This window comes from Littorina saxatilis, linkage group LG12 (assembly GCF_037325665.1).
Source record: "Littorina saxatilis isolate snail1 linkage group LG12, US_GU_Lsax_2.0, whole genome shotgun sequence".
Taxonomy (NCBI): Eukaryota; Metazoa; Mollusca; class Gastropoda; order Littorinimorpha; family Littorinidae; genus Littorina; species Littorina saxatilis.
The window spans coordinates 35,956,108-35,971,365 of record NC_090256.1 but is presented as its reverse complement, the minus strand read 5'-3'; the positions used below and the strand labels follow the sequence as shown (position 1 = coordinate 35,971,365).

The following is a 15,258-nucleotide window of genomic DNA, read 5'->3' as shown; positions in this document are numbered from 1 at the left end:
CCGCAATTTGATCATTTTATATGGAGATAATTAAGAGCCATTTTATTTATGGATCATGCCTCTGATGAGTCACCTTGATTATAAGTTATTTCTAATATGCTGACTGTTAGCAAATGATAACAGACATGTCAAGAAAATGGATATCACTGCATGAGAGCCGGCAGGCGAATGCTGATATCATTTTTGGGACATGTCTGTTATTATGAATATGAGTTATTTCTAATATGCTGACTGTTAGCAAATGATAACAGGCATGTCGAGAAAAAAGATATCAAGCATGAGACTTTTAGGCGAATGCTTATATCGTTTGTGAGACATGTCTGTTATCATTTGCTAACAGTCAGCATATTAGAAATAACGGTTTTATTACTGTTTAATTCGACCAAAACAAATTTCGAGGGGACCCCGCGAAGTAGACAGAACAGCCTCAATGGGAACTTGAGCGCTCCTACCTGATTATGCCTGTCAGTCAAGGAATTCTTGTGATCTGGGTCAGCCAATCAGAGTAACACACCTGACGTGATGAATATTCACAGGTCAAATGCGTTTGACACACAACAATCTCACAAGATAAACCATAAAGTTAAAAAACAAAGGAATACTGTACTCACCAATACAAGAACGAGACAAGACGGTACGAATTTTCGCTTATGGAAGCTTCATCAGGAAAAACAAGAACACAAAAGACAACAAAAAGCAGACGCAACACGGAAAAGACGGTACAAATTTTCGCTTATGGAAGCTTCATCAGGAAAAACAAGAACACAAAAGACAACAAAAAGCAGACGCAACACGGAAAGACGGTACGAATTTTCGCTTATGGAAGCTTCATCAGGAAAAACAAGAACACAAAAGACAACAAAAAGCAGACGCAACACGGAATAACCATGTTGAACATGCGTTCGGTTGCTTCGCTTTTTCTTGTTGAACAGAGAGCGACAGATTTAGAACCCACTCCAGATGGATGGGAAATGACGTAAAGATACATTTGACGTAAAGCGAGTGACGCAATTTCACTTGATTTTTCCGAACTTAGATAATTTAAATTTCAAGTGAGCGGGTCGGCATTGCACACTCGGAGGATGGGCTGTGCCTTGCTGTTCCGTAAAGCACCCACCGACAAAACTCGCTTTTCAGTATTTTTTAGATAAAGAGAGTATTATCTGACAGCATTTGAAGTGTCATTCTTTAGAATAAATCACGCTGATATTGTTGATTTAAATTTTTACTTTGTCTTGTTAATTTTTAGCTTGATAAACAAAAAGAGTCCCTGCCTGAACGTTATAACATTTAGAGGGTCACCTAGAATCCGTCCTGATTGGTCAAAAAGCTATATGGGGCACTGTATTGGTAATAACATTTGCTAATACATGTGGTCAGCATATTATTAGAAATAACAGTTTTATTACCGTCTATTTTGATCAAAAGACATTTTAAAGCGACCCGCGAATTAGACAGAACAGCCGCAATTGGAATTGGATCGCTATGATTACGCCAATAAGCCATATATGGTGCACTGAAATGTTAATAAACTGTGACAACATTTCATTCTGTGCGTTTGCTGGTTTTGTGGGATGTCTTCTTTCTTTCTTATGTCGGCCAAGGTTTACCTGAGTTTTTTTCCGCTCTTCTGTTCTTGAGATTCCATGCTTATGTGGTGTTTGAGTAGGGTGTGTTTGTCTGTTTGGCTATGTCCAGTGTACTAACATAGGATGAAATGAAACCCCTGGCAGCTGTTCAAAATATACTGATTATTTTCACTTTTATGTTAAATGTCCTGTGATTTTTGCCATGTCATTGTTGTTGAAATTGATCGGCTTATCTCTCACTGTGGGCAGGTTAACATTTGTGCAGTGTGGTATTTAAGCTGTTGTATGTTTTTGTAGCCCACACATGTTTAATATTATCAATATGTTGTATCTGTATTTTTCCTGTTTTCTCTTTTTTCAGTTGGTCCTCCTTACACATTCCGATTCAAAGTGAAGTTCTACTCGTCAGAACCAAACAATCTACATGAAGAATTGACAAGGTTTGTATTAATGTTGCATTCAAAATGATCAGTCAGCCATCCATGTTTATTCATCCATCATAGCTAGTTAGCAGGTCATATAGAGATTGATCATCGAGCTTATCAGGTCACTGTTTTGATAGCACTCATCAGTTTATCTCTAATTTTGAAGAAACGTAACGTAGACTGAACATTTTCAAAAAGGAATTGCTTGATATTTTTTCTGTAAGTGTGTGCATGTTTTGTGAGCAGCACAACTGCAGCAAAACTTGAACACTGAACTATTCATCAGTGTTTGTCTGTTGCACTGAAAAAAATGATGCTGTGTGGGGTGTTGGTGATACATGTATGATGACAGCAATGCTACTTTCACGCAACACACTGTATATTGACGGCTCCCATGAACCACCTGCCACTCTGTCAGAGTATCATGGTGATCGACTCCATTGAAAGAAAAGCATGGTCAAAGGAATGAAGAATGAAGAGAAATGTTTTCCCATATGTTATGTCCTTGTGCCATTTATTTTCTGTTTGATGTTTATTTTGAATCTGTTGCTCTCTCTCGGCAAAGAGCAAGAGGAGCAGTGGAAGTAGTGCATACATGTATCAGCATGGTTCATTGTGTGAGGATGTGTCAGAACATTTAAACTGTAAATGTATTAATATTAGGAGCATGATTGGCTGCAGGTAGGTCACATGTGTCCTGACCAGACATCTAAAGATGGGAGGAGGCCATTTTGGGTGCCCAGTAGCTAAGTTTGTACAGCACTTCACTTGTGATTCTTAGGTCACAGGCTCGAATCCAAGACATGTCAACTTAATGTGCAGACAGTGAAACATAGAGATGGTATCCATGTCCCCATCCCATGTCACCACAGTTGCACATAAAAGACCGGGTCCATTTTGCCATAAGTGCAGGTGGCTGATTACATGCAAACACCTGGGTAGTGCGACTCAAGTTGCTGCCTTTCCACTGGGAGGAAGCGTCTGCATGGAGTTTCCCAGCAATGGGATCATAAAGTAATGGGACAGGATATTGCAATAACTGAACTTGTACTGTAAGTTTGTATATATGTAAAAAACAAGAAATTCCTCCGAGGTGGGAAAAACACCCCCGTCCTTACCATTCTCACTGCCACCAACTGAGAAGGCATTTGTCCGGGGTGTATCTGCCGCTTCGCCGGGTAGCAAGTAGAGCCGAATACCCGGCTTGAGTGGCGCACTGTGCGACGGCTTCGAACCATGGACCCGTCAAGCTTAGGTCCCTTCCAGGCTCGTGGAATGGGAACAGCACGAACATGATTCAGGGGCCATAATGCCATTCCTGATCATATCATGTCGAGTCCCATACTTGTCGACGACGCCCTAGGTACCACATCACAAACAGAACTGTGCAATACACAGGTGTTTTCTACAAACACACTCAAACACACACACACAGAGAAGCCGTATATATATATCTATATCTATTGTATAAATATATAGAGATAGATGAGAGTGTATTTTTCGCGTGGCTATAAATTGATTCGACCTTTGCACTTTTACAGTGAGGATAATTTACGGGTCCAATTTACGTTCTGGACACTGCGGTGACCTTCTAAAAATAGTAACAGAACGCCGGGAATATCCGAAGATGCCCCCCTCATACTATAGTGCACCATACGAAGGAAGGGAGGTAAACGCTGAAAACATGGAGAAGATAAGGAAGAGTTATGCCGTAGTTGATCCCCCAAAAAAAACAAAATCCACCAATAACTCCCTAACCGTGTGTTTGACTGGTCCCAATTTTTGTAAGGACCGTCTCAGGAATGTATAGCACCTGTTCACCAAGTTTGGTGACGATCGGTCCGTTCATTCTTGAGATCTACTTGCGAACACAAACAAACACACAAACAAACACACAAACAAACAAACAAACAAACACATCCAGTGAAACCTATACACACCCCTATACCGGGGGTGTAAAAATCCATCTCACACGGCATCCATCTCACACAGTGCTAGTCTTTCAGATGAGACGAAAAACCGAGGTCCCTTCGTGTACACTACATTGGGGTGTGCACGTTAAAGATCCCACAATTGACAAAAGGGTCTTTCCTGGCAAAATTGTATAGGCATACGGTAGATAAAAATGTCCACCAAATACCCGTTTGACTTGGAATAATAGGCCGTGAAAGGTGAATGTTCGCCTAATAGGCTTGAAGTTTGCTGGTCGATGTGAATGCGTTATATATTGTGTGTAAAAAAATGTCTGTTTGTCTGTCTGTCTGTAAAAAATTCCATTTCAAACGGCAGAAATTAATATGTAAAGCGCGGAGAGTACAGTTGTGGTTCGCGCTATATAAGCTCCCCATAATAAAATAAATAAATAAAATAAATAAATCCCTGCGCCTTGAATATGTGCGCGATATAAATTGCATTAAAACTAAAAAAAATTAAAAAATCCCTGCGCTTAGAACTGTACCCACGGAATACACGCGATATAAGCCTCATATTGATTGATTGATTGATATGTGTAACTGAATGTAGATATCTGTAATCGCTAATGTGAGTATGTCTGTGTGTGGTGCAGGTACATGTTCTTCCTGCAGCTGAAGCATGATATCTACGCTGGACGTCTGACATGTGAACATGACACCCTGGTGGAGTTGGCCGCTCTGGCCTTGCAGTGTAAGACACAGTGTGTGTGTGTGTGTGTGTGTGTGTGCGTGCGTGGGTGTTTGCGTGTCTGTGAGAGAGAGAGCGCGTTTGTGTGTGTGTGTGAGAGAGAGCGTTTGTGTGAGTTTGTGTGTGTCAATGTGTGTGTGTCACCGTGTGTGTGTGTGTCAATGTGTGTGTGTCACCGTGTGTGTGTGTGTCAATGTGTGTGTGTCACCGTGTGTGTGTGTCTGTGTGTACTTTCTTTGTGTGTACCTTGTTTGTGTGTGTTTGTACGTGTGTGCATGCGTTCAACAAAATAGACTTCACTTGCAATAGTGATCATACAGTGTTCAAGAACAAAACAGTCTTGTAAGAAAGTTAAACAAGTCGCGTAAGGCGAAAATACAATATTTAGTCAAGTAGCTGTCGAACTCACAGAATGAAACTGAACGCAATGCAACGCAGCAAGACCGTATACTCGTGGTCCACCGCTCACGGCATAGGCAGTGAAATTGACAAGAAGAGCGGGGTAGTGGTTACGCTATGCTGCATAGCACGCTTTTCTGTACCTCTCTTCGTTTTAACTTTCTGAGCGTGTTTTTAATCCAAACATATCATATCTATATATTTTTGGAATCAGGAACCGACAAGGAATAAGATGAAAGTGTTTTTAAATTGATTTCGAAAAAAAAAATTTGATAATAATTTTTATATATTTAATTTTCAGAGCTTGTTTTTAATCCGAATATAACATATTTATATGTTTTTGGAATCAGCAAATGATGGAGAATAAGATAAACGTAAATTTGGATCGTTTTATAATTTTTTATTTTTTTTTACAATTTTCAGATTTTTAATGACCAAAGTCATTAATTAATTTTTAAGCCACCAAGCTGAAATGCAATACCGAACCCCGGGCTTCGTCGAAGATTACTTGACCAAAATTTCAACCAATTTGGTTGAAAAATGAGGGCGTGACAGTGCCGCCTCAACTTTCACGAAAAGCCGGATATGACGTCATCAAAGACATTTATCAAAAAAATGAAAAAAACGTTCCGAGATTTCATACCCAGGAACTCTCATGTCAAATTTCATAAAGATCGGTCCTGTAGTTTAGTCTGAATCGCTCTACACACACACACACACACACGCACGCACACACACACATACGCACATACACCACGACCCTCGTTTCGATTCCCCCTCGATGTTAAAATATTTAGTCAAAACTTGACTAAATATAAAAACAAAGGAATACTGTACTCACCAATACAAGAACCAATACAGTATTCCTTTGTTTTTTAACTTTGTTCATCTTACCACAGTCACTTCGTTGTTTAGATTTAGAGTCTTGTAAGAGTTTAAAAGTACACAACCTGAACACGCTGAAGGAAGACACACACACTTCCATTACGGTTGGTCACTCTTGAAGCAGTTCTGTTGGACAGAATGAAACTGAAAGTCTACCTATAGGCATGCAGATTTTGTTTGGTTCTTGTTGGTCTGTGTTTGTTGTAGATGTATTCAGGCATGAGACCAAGGGTAGGGCGAGAGAGGTGAAGGGACGGGGAATGTTTACAGTGCGAGCAGTGCCCGCCAATGTTTAGCTCAGGCACCGTCGCGGCAGACGCGCCTTAGTTCTATGCAGGAAAATGCAAACTTTCGTCCTCATCTCTAGACTGATACCAAGAGGTGTAAGTTACACCCGCCTTCAGACTCAGGCATTTTCAAACGCTCGACTCAAGACTATATTCTTCTGTGCAAACTTTGCTCTCTGAAAGAGCGAGATGTGAGCAAAACCGAAGAATCAAGATTTTATTTTCCTTACAAAAAAAGGGATAATTGTCAGGTGGTTTACAAAAGATATTTACAGCGCATGTAGACACTGTCAGTTGCATTTTGACTTGTGCCCTAATCACATTGTATTTCACAGAATGTTCCATGTTAATAAACTTTTTGCTCTGTAAAACTTGCATGGCACTGTCTGTCTGTAGTTTGTTCGACGTGCTTAGATTTCTTTTTATTTCTCTTTCTTTATTTTACAGCGGAGCTCGGAGACTTTGACCCAGCCGTGCACACCCCTGGCTATATATCAGAGTTCAGGTTCATTCCACAACAGACAGAGCGGCTGGAACTTGATATCTATGAAAAGTACCAGACGGTCACGTGAGTAATCAGTTTTAACAGTGCACATAAACCTGCACTCCTCTACGCCTCAGTCACATGCAGTCAGACTCACACACACACACAAACGCTCTCTCTCTCACAGACACGCAAGCACCCATGGAGGAACACTAATCTGAAAAAATAATGTGTCAAAAAGGGGGAGATGTTACAATGGAGGGGAGGGGGGTTGTCCTTAAAGGGAGGGAGTCTTTACCGTATTTGACGGATTACAAGACGCACCGTTTTATAAGCTGCACCCCCGACTTTTAACAAAAAAATTGGGACGAGCCACGTATAGGCCGCGTCACTATATTAGCCGCCGTCGAAAAAAATATAATCAGATCGTGTCAACCAATCAAAACAACCAGGCAAACGAAAGTACTGTATTTGGCGAAATCGGCTCCGAGAATAAACAAGTGAAACAAAGAAGAAAAGTGAAAAAGTTTGATGAAAAATATCACACACACAATTTGTCACCAAAACATGTAGTCCCGCCCAGAATAAGCTTTTTTGGGATGATTTACGACTTTTGCGCACATTTCGAGCAGACAAAAAACACAACATGGCGGCTCTCGCTCCTCCAACTATCGCGAGACACAAAAAAACGAAATCTCGCGCGCGAGATCCTGATACATCCGGTGTTTCTCTGTACGCTATCTTGTCACGACGACTTGTTGACAAACGAAGATTCGCGAAAGAAAGAGAAAAGTGCCGGGTCTTGGGTAGAGAGCTAATAAAGTACCGGTAATCGCTAATCGAGCAAAATGAAAATCCGCGGCGACTTCCATTAGGTGAATGCTATTCAAGTTTAGGTAACGTTTTTGCCGCATCTTTTTATAAGCCGCAATGCGATTTTTTTTGAAAAAAAGTCGCGGCTTGTAGTCCGTCAAATACGGTAAATGGAGGAGCACTAATCTATAAAAATTATGTGTCAAAAAGGGGGAGATGTTACAATGGAGGGGAGGGGGGTTGTCCTTAAAGGAGGTGTTCCCCTGAACAGAGACCCCCTTGCTCAGCCACCCCCCTCCCTTTAAGTGTTGGCATTTAGGACAATGCCCTCGACCAGTCTTGGGCTCACTTGATATTCATGTCATGTGATCAATTATTTCTGCAGGTGAGGAAAGCGAGAGAGAGTCCTGTATACAGTACTGCGCTTTTGGTGTATTTTACAGCATATGCATGTGAAGTTCATCAGCATGAATAATGTTTACGTCATTTATTTTATTTGATGTTCTGAATCGTGCTTATTCCAGGCTTTTCTGTGGTTTCAGGGGCCTGAACCCTGCGCAAGCAGAGTTGCAGTTCCTGAACAAAGCCAAGTGGCTGGAGATGTACGGGGTGGACATGCATTGTGTTATGGTCAGTCCTGTCTGTCTCTTGTCTCTCTTCAGTCCTGTCTGTCTTCAGTCCTGTCTGTCTTCAGTCCTGTCTGTTTTCAGTCCTGTCTGTCTTCAGTCCTGTCTGTCTTCAGTCCTGTCTGTCTTCAGTCCTGTCTGTCTTTAGTCCTGTCTCTCTTTAGTCCTGTCTGTCTTGAGTCATGTCTGTCTTCAGTCCTGTCTGTCTTGAGTCATGTCTGTCTTCAGTCCTGTCTGTCTTCAGTCCTGTCTGTCTTCAGTCCTGTCTGTCTTTAGTCCTGTCTGTCTTCAGTCCTGTCTGTCTTCAGTCCTGTTTCTCTTTAGTCCTGTCTGTCTTCAGTCCTGTCTGTCTTGAGTCCTGTTTGTCTTCAGTCCTGTCTGTCTTCAGTCCTGTCTGTCTTCAGTCCTGTCTGTCTTCAGTCCTGTCTGTCTTTAGTCCTGTCTGTCTTCAGTCCTGTCTGTCTTCAGTCCTGTCTGTCTTCAGTCTTGTCTGTCTTCAGTCCTGTCTGTCTTCAGTCCTGTCTGTCTTCAGTCCTGTCTGTCTTCAGTCCTGTCTGTCTTCAGTCCTGTCTGTCTTCAGTCCTGTCTGTCTTCAGTCCTGTCTGTCTTCAGTCCTGTCTGTCTTCAGTCCTGTCTGTCTTCAGTCCTGTCTGTCTTCAGTCCTGTCTGTCTTCAGTCCTGTCTGTCTTCAGTCTTGTCTGTCTTCAGTCCTGTCTGTCTCTTGTTTCCCTTCAGTTCTGTCTGTCTTATTTCTCTCTTTAGTTCTGCAGCTTCTCTGTGACTTGTCAGGTTTCGCTGTTGCTTGTCTGTCTTGTCTGTAGCTTATCTGTTGTCATTACAACTTGTCTTTCCTTGGTAGCATGTCTGTTTTCTCTGTAGCTTCTCTATTTTCTGGCTAGTGTGCCTGTTCTGTGCAACTTGTTATTTTTTCTCTGAAATTAGTTGTTTTCCTAAATGCTTCAACAATTTAATTTATTTATTAAGGAGATTTCTACAGCGCATAACTAAAAGCACTATGCGCTTAAACACAACAATCCCCCTAAACACTTCTTTGAACTGTTATGTATTTTAGGCTAAAGATTTCACCACTTTGTGTATATATATGCCTTTTATTTCAATCAGCCGTTCTGCATATGTCTCTGTCTAGGCCAACTATATTTATTACATCCAAGTTATACTCGCATGTTCAAGAGGATTCCATCACACTCTCTACTTACCCCCCGCGGGTTAGGGGGAAGAATTTACCCGATGCTCCCCAGCATGTCGTAAGAGGCGACTAACGGATTCTGTTTCTCTTTTTACCCTTGTTAAGTGTTTCTTGTATAGAATATAGTCAATTTTTGTAAAGATTTTAGTCAAGCAGTATGTAAGAAATGTTAAGTCCTTTGTACTGGAAACTTGCATTCTCCCAGTAAGGTTATATATTGTACCACGTTGCAAGCCCCTGGAGCAAATTTTTGATTAGTGCTTTTGTGAACAAGAAACAATTGACAAGTGGCTCTATCCCATCTCCCCCCTTTCCCCGTCGCGATATAACCTTCGTGGTTGAAAACGACGTTAAACACCAAAAAAAGAAAGAAAGAACTCTCTACTTGTTAAGTAAAACTTTCACTGCAGGAGTGATAGCGGCTATTATGTGTTGACGTGTTGTGTATCACTGTCTCACGGACTGCTGTGTTTTCAGGGGAGAGACACGTGTGAGTACAAGCTGGGACTGACGCCAACAGGCATCCTGGTGTTCGAAGGAGCTCAGAAGATCGGACTCTTCTTCTGGTAGGTCTATTTTTCACTGCAGCCTCTGTAGTCAGCTTGCAGTTTCACAATGATGTTTTTAGAGCCATTAAGCTATGTATCCATACAGCGACGTGATGGTTGCACGATGGTTGCGGCGAGGTGGCGGCAGCGGCAAAACCGATCACAACAGTAGTAACAAAGAACGCGTTTTTCCTGATTTTGTTTGCTACAGGGAGCAAAAAATATTGCTGCCGAGCGGTATTCGCGTCCAAAGTGGGCGTGGTCTAAACCTTTCCAAATATTCAGGGACTCCCCCACAAGCAAGTTTATAGTCTATTTTGACTGATTTTTCATCAGATACATGTATTCCCTGATCTGCACATTGTTCAGCAAAAATTTCTTTAAAGGTTGTCAAAGGCACTGGGTTCGTTCCACTTTTTTAGCATTTTGTTGAAATAAAAGAAGTTTCTTTCTTACATTTCTCGTCTTTTCAATTTTCTAACCAACATAAGTAGCTTCAAATATTGTTCCTTTTAAGTACGGCATGGTTGTGTGAGTTTTTGACCGATTTATCAGAAGAAGTCAAGCCAGAAAGAACAAAAATCCGCCTGCCGCGCTGCTTTTATTGGAAACATTCACGGCGAAATTCGCTAGTGCCATCGCATGTTTGTCACCGTTGTGTCGCCGCCGCGTCGTTATATGGAAACACAGCTTTATCTGTGATTAATTTCTGTTTCAGTATGGAAACATGGTGGAATTTTGGCGTAAATTGGTTTAAACAGCTTTTCAGAAGGACAAAACTGATTACTTTTATTATGAAATAGTGTTTATGTTTGTTCCTGGTGTGGAAATAAAGATAAAAGATTGTTAAATCATGTATTGTGAATCGTATTTAAGAGAATATGATTTACTTAGTCTAAAGGACAACATTGCTGGACAACATCGATATGTATCAACCAGAATGTGTGTAAGGCTATACAATTCAAGTTCTCCTAGCTTTGTGTGTGTCTCTGTGTCTTTGTCTGTCTAGATATTGCCTGCAAGTAATGTAGCTGATGCTTAACTTTGAGTTAAGCATGAACAGTCAGATTTGTTTGTTCGTGATCTTGTTGGTATTTTTCAGGCCAAAGATGACAAGGCTGGATTTCAAAGGAAAGAAACTGACGCTGGTGGCAGTTGAAGATGACGAAAGTGTACGATTTTGTGGTTGTTCTTTGTTCTTACAAGTGTTTTTTGATTGGATGGATAGGTAGGCTGGCCTTTTGGTGCTATAGTGTAGAGGAGATCACAGTTTCCAAGTTTTGGTTTAAACTCCTGTTTGAGTTGTTGATTAATTTCTAACCAGCTTTAGTTTTAGCAAACAGTGTAAGCCTTACGCTTCTATGAACATGTGTTGTAAGCCTTTAAGCACACACTAAGGTGGCTCTGTGGCAAAGCAACAAATTTAGACTGGCAAATTTGTTTCTGCATTAGGAAAGGCTGTGTCTCTACAGCAATACTGGTGTATGTTAATTTCAGGGTCAGAGTCAAGACCACATTTTTGTCTTCCGTCTGCAAAGTTTATCAAGGAAAGCTTACAGTTAAACAAAAAACCCACCTGTGTTTCAAAGTGATGTATATGTTTTTGCAGGGTCAAAGTCAAGACCACATTTTTGTCTTCCGCCTGCAAAGCGAGAAGGCGTGCAAGCATCTGTGGAAGTGTGCGGTGGAGCATCACGCCTTTTTCCGGCTCAAGGGTCCAGTGCAAGGCACGAACGCTCGGCAAAACTTCTTCAGAATGGGCTCTCGCTTCCGTTACAGGTGGGGTTTTCGTGGTACCGTATAACAGGCGCTTAAATGTTTGTTGCAGGTTTCTGTGTCTAATACATTTTGTTGAGGTAGAGGTAGCGTGTGAAGTACTTTAGATTTTGTACATATGTGCGTGCCTGTGTGCTTGGGCATGCTCATGTGTGCTTGTAAGTACCGGTATTCATATGAGAGAGAGAGAGAGAAAGAAAGAGAGAGAGAGAAAGAAAGAGAGAGAGAGATCACATGTTTTTGTGTTTTTGAAAAAGCAGCACTTAATTACCCATTTTGCATGTTGCAGCAGCAGTTTCAGTGAACAGCTACCCACCGCACTAATCACCATACATGCAGTGAAACTGAATCTTAAATTTTTTCTTTCTCCATAAAACAAACAGCGGACGAACAGAGTACCAGACAGCGGCAACTAACAGAGCCCGACGCAGCGTGAAGTTTGAACGCAAGCCCAGCCAGCGGTACTCGCGTCGACCGACATTTGAACGCAAGGAGAGAGAGGAGCGCATGAAGCGCGACCGGGATTCACGGCGACCGGACCGAGGGGACAGGCACAGGAATGCCGACAGGGAGGAGAGGAGGTGGGTTTGCCATACGTTTTTTGTATTTTTGTCCAATATATGACATTTGACAAAGATCGAGACAGTCGCTGTTCTCCTGTCAAGATATGTGTAAAATAAAAAAAATGTGGTCAAAAATACAAGTAACATTTATGTATAGATCAATTTTAGTGCGCATTCCTTTTATTTTTAACGATTGGACGCTTACAAACAATGCACTCTTTTGTAGTCTCGGCTAGCCGGCTAAATATCGATTTTAATCTACCTATGACGTCACATGACTCAATCAAGGGAAATCTGATGTTAAGTTGCTACATGATGTTTCACATTTTTGAGTCACTTGAGAAAAAGTGACTCTATGTAATCGGTCAGTGTTGGCCGTCCGTAGACACCACCTTAACGTTGGACTTTTCTCGGAAACTATCAAAGCGATCGGGCTCATATTTTGTTTAGTCGTGACCTCCAATGACCTCTACACTTTAACGATGGTTTCGTTGACCTTTGACCTTTTTCAAGGTCACAGGTCAGCGTCAAAGGAAAAATTAGACATTTTATATCTTTGACAAAGTTCATCGGATGTGATTGAAACTTTGTAGGATTATTCTTTACATCAAAGTATTTACATCTGTAGCCTTTTACGAACGTTATCAGAAAAACAAGGGAGATAACTAGCCTTTTCTGTTCGGCAACACACAACTTAACGTTGGGCTTTTCTCGGAAACTATAAAAGTGACCGGGCTCAAATTTTATGTGAACGTGACTCATTGTGTTGTGAATAGCAATTTCTTCCTGTCCATCTGATGCCTCATATAATATTCAGAACTGCGAAAGTGACTCGATCGAGCGTTTGCTCTTCTTGTTAACTTGTGATCCAGCCAATGTCACGTGTTTGCCACAAGTTTTAGTATTCTGTTAGCAAGATTTTGCAAGACACTAAACTGAAGTCCAGAAAAAACAACACAATTCAGTTTCAGATCAAAGAGTTAAATTTTCATTTATAGGCACAATGCAGTTTTCATTCGTTATCCCCCCAACTCCCCAAAATATATTTGAGAACGGAGAAAGGTAATCTGTCTGATGGATGGCGAAACGTTTGAAGACTTCTTCGAGATTTTGTAGTTGCCATTGGTGTAAAAGATACTCCCATTATTTGCTTTATTAGTGAATGCAATTGTGTAAACACCAGTCCCTTGCCTATAATGGGGACAGCGACAAACCCTCCACAACTAAAGCGTGGAGACAGTTTAACTCAGTTTCTACATCACAAATCTGTATGTAACAGGGTGTTTGACACTGTATCATGATAAATCAACTCAGTTTATACAACATCACCATTAATAATAATAGATAATGATAAGGGTATTTATATGGAACAAATGTTAACATAGTTCTATGGGCCTTACATTCTTGCACAAACTATTGAGAGAAAAAACAGTCTTTCTGAAACATAGTGTTTGATGCTCAGTCATGGTAACTTAACTCAGTTTGTACAACATCCCAATTCTGTCTGTAACAGGGGGGACAGAGAGCGAGACAGACCGTCCACAACCAAAGCCACAGTGGAGACCACATTCGATGCCGTAGACTCCAGGACATCCAACCCCAGCTCCCCTCGAGAGTCGGTCCGTTCCTCTAGCAGTACCTCCAATTCCCCCACCCCCACCGTCCCTGCCAGTCCCACGCCTAACGCGGAGCACAGACGAAGAACGGAGAGCCCCCCTCCCAGACCCCCCCAGTCGGCCATCGACCGTCTGGACTCGCTGATTAAAGGCGGGGGAACACTGGAGAGAAAGGAGAAGAAGGTCAACGGAGACGTCGCGGGGGCGTCGACTTCTGCTGCCACTAATGTTGATAACAACCTTAGAGGTAAGAACAAAGTGTCCAGCGTAAGGCTTGGGTTGTATCTACAGTGATGCAGGCAAACATGCCTGTAACAGCCACCCTGGGGACTGACTAGAATTGGTCGTTATAGACAGCTTGCCGCTTCTGGAAGGTTAATTATAAAGGAAAACAACTTAAAATGGTCGTTATGGGCTGGTGGTCTTAATCTAGAGGTTGTTGCTAGGGCAGGTCTGACTGTACCTCTGCTTATCCTGATAAGCCAACTGAGGCCAGACGGTTACTTTCAAGATCCAGTAACAAAGGGACATAACCGGCTCAGTAGCAGAACGACTACACACAATGATCATTATGACGCAGATCTGTTTTCTTTTTTTTTTACTGGCTTCATACAATATTTGAGCATTTATAATTTCGGAGAACTTATAGCAGTAACTTTGTTATGATTTTTTCAAGTTTGAAATTTATGGGAGTTACTTTCCATGCCATGGGAGTAAATTGGTTAAAACTTTATGTTTGTGACTTTTAAACAATCATGTAGTAGAACTGATTTGCCCTGTGTTTTACCGCTTGCTGTGTCGTGAACAGAGTCATCGGAGAGTGCCATAGCCAAGATAAAAAACCTGGACGAGTCCAAGCCAGTGCTGGTCAAACACAAGGATGTTAACACCTTCAAGAACAACCAGGTCAAGTTCACAGGGGGCGCTGCCAGCATTCCGCCCGAGCAAATGAAATGTAATATCCTCAAAGCCAGAATGGAAGAAGACTTGAAAAAAGGTTGAGACGCCCACCCTTCCCATATATAGATGTGCCTTGTTTTCCACTTCTTTCCTTTTCTCAACTCAATATAACCTTCTAATGGCAATCTCACTACTTCACCCCGTGGGAGGTTTGTCGTCACGCTGAATGAATATAACTTTCACTTGTCTTTCAGCGACGTCACTTCCACGGGGCTGATTCATGAGATATTCCTCACTTTGTGCCAGTTTGCAAGGCTTGCTTTGTCCTTTTCTGTACTTCTTCCTTCAATTCTAATGTAACCACCCTACTTTGGCTAAGTTGCAAGGTTTGCTTAGCGGCTTGTATTTTGCTTAGCGTTATGAAGGCACAAACAGAGATGTGTTATTATGGCGCTAAGACAGATTCAAACTTCTAAGCA

At 41.6% G+C, this 15,258-nt stretch overlaps 1 protein-coding gene across 7 annotated transcripts in view; it reads left to right on the top strand.

The window, feature by feature from the left end:
- LOC138981832 (band 4.1-like protein 5) overlaps nt 1–15,258 on the top strand; it is a 53,047-nt gene that overhangs the window by 15,196 nt on the left and 22,593 nt on the right. For 4 of the 7 annotated variants that reach the window (XM_070354917.1, XM_070354914.1, XM_070354919.1 and 1 more), the window contains exons 4-13: nt 1,951–2,029; nt 4,581–4,678; nt 6,694–6,814; nt 8,086–8,173; nt 9,854–9,942; nt 11,027–11,096; nt 11,534–11,703; nt 12,084–12,281; nt 13,777–14,126; nt 14,688–14,876. In XM_070354917.1, the coding sequence (XP_070211018.1) occupies nt 1,951–2,029; nt 4,581–4,678; nt 6,694–6,814; nt 8,086–8,173; nt 9,854–9,942; nt 11,027–11,096; nt 11,534–11,703; nt 12,084–12,281; nt 13,777–14,126; nt 14,688–14,876 (1,452 nt within the window). The remainder of the gene's footprint in view (nt 1–1,950; nt 2,030–4,580; nt 4,679–6,693; nt 6,815–8,085; nt 8,174–9,853; nt 9,943–11,026; nt 11,097–11,533; nt 11,704–12,083; nt 12,282–13,776; nt 14,127–14,687; nt 14,877–15,258) is intronic. The other 3 variants (XM_070354918.1, XM_070354916.1, XM_070354915.1) reach the window with 1 other exon arrangement.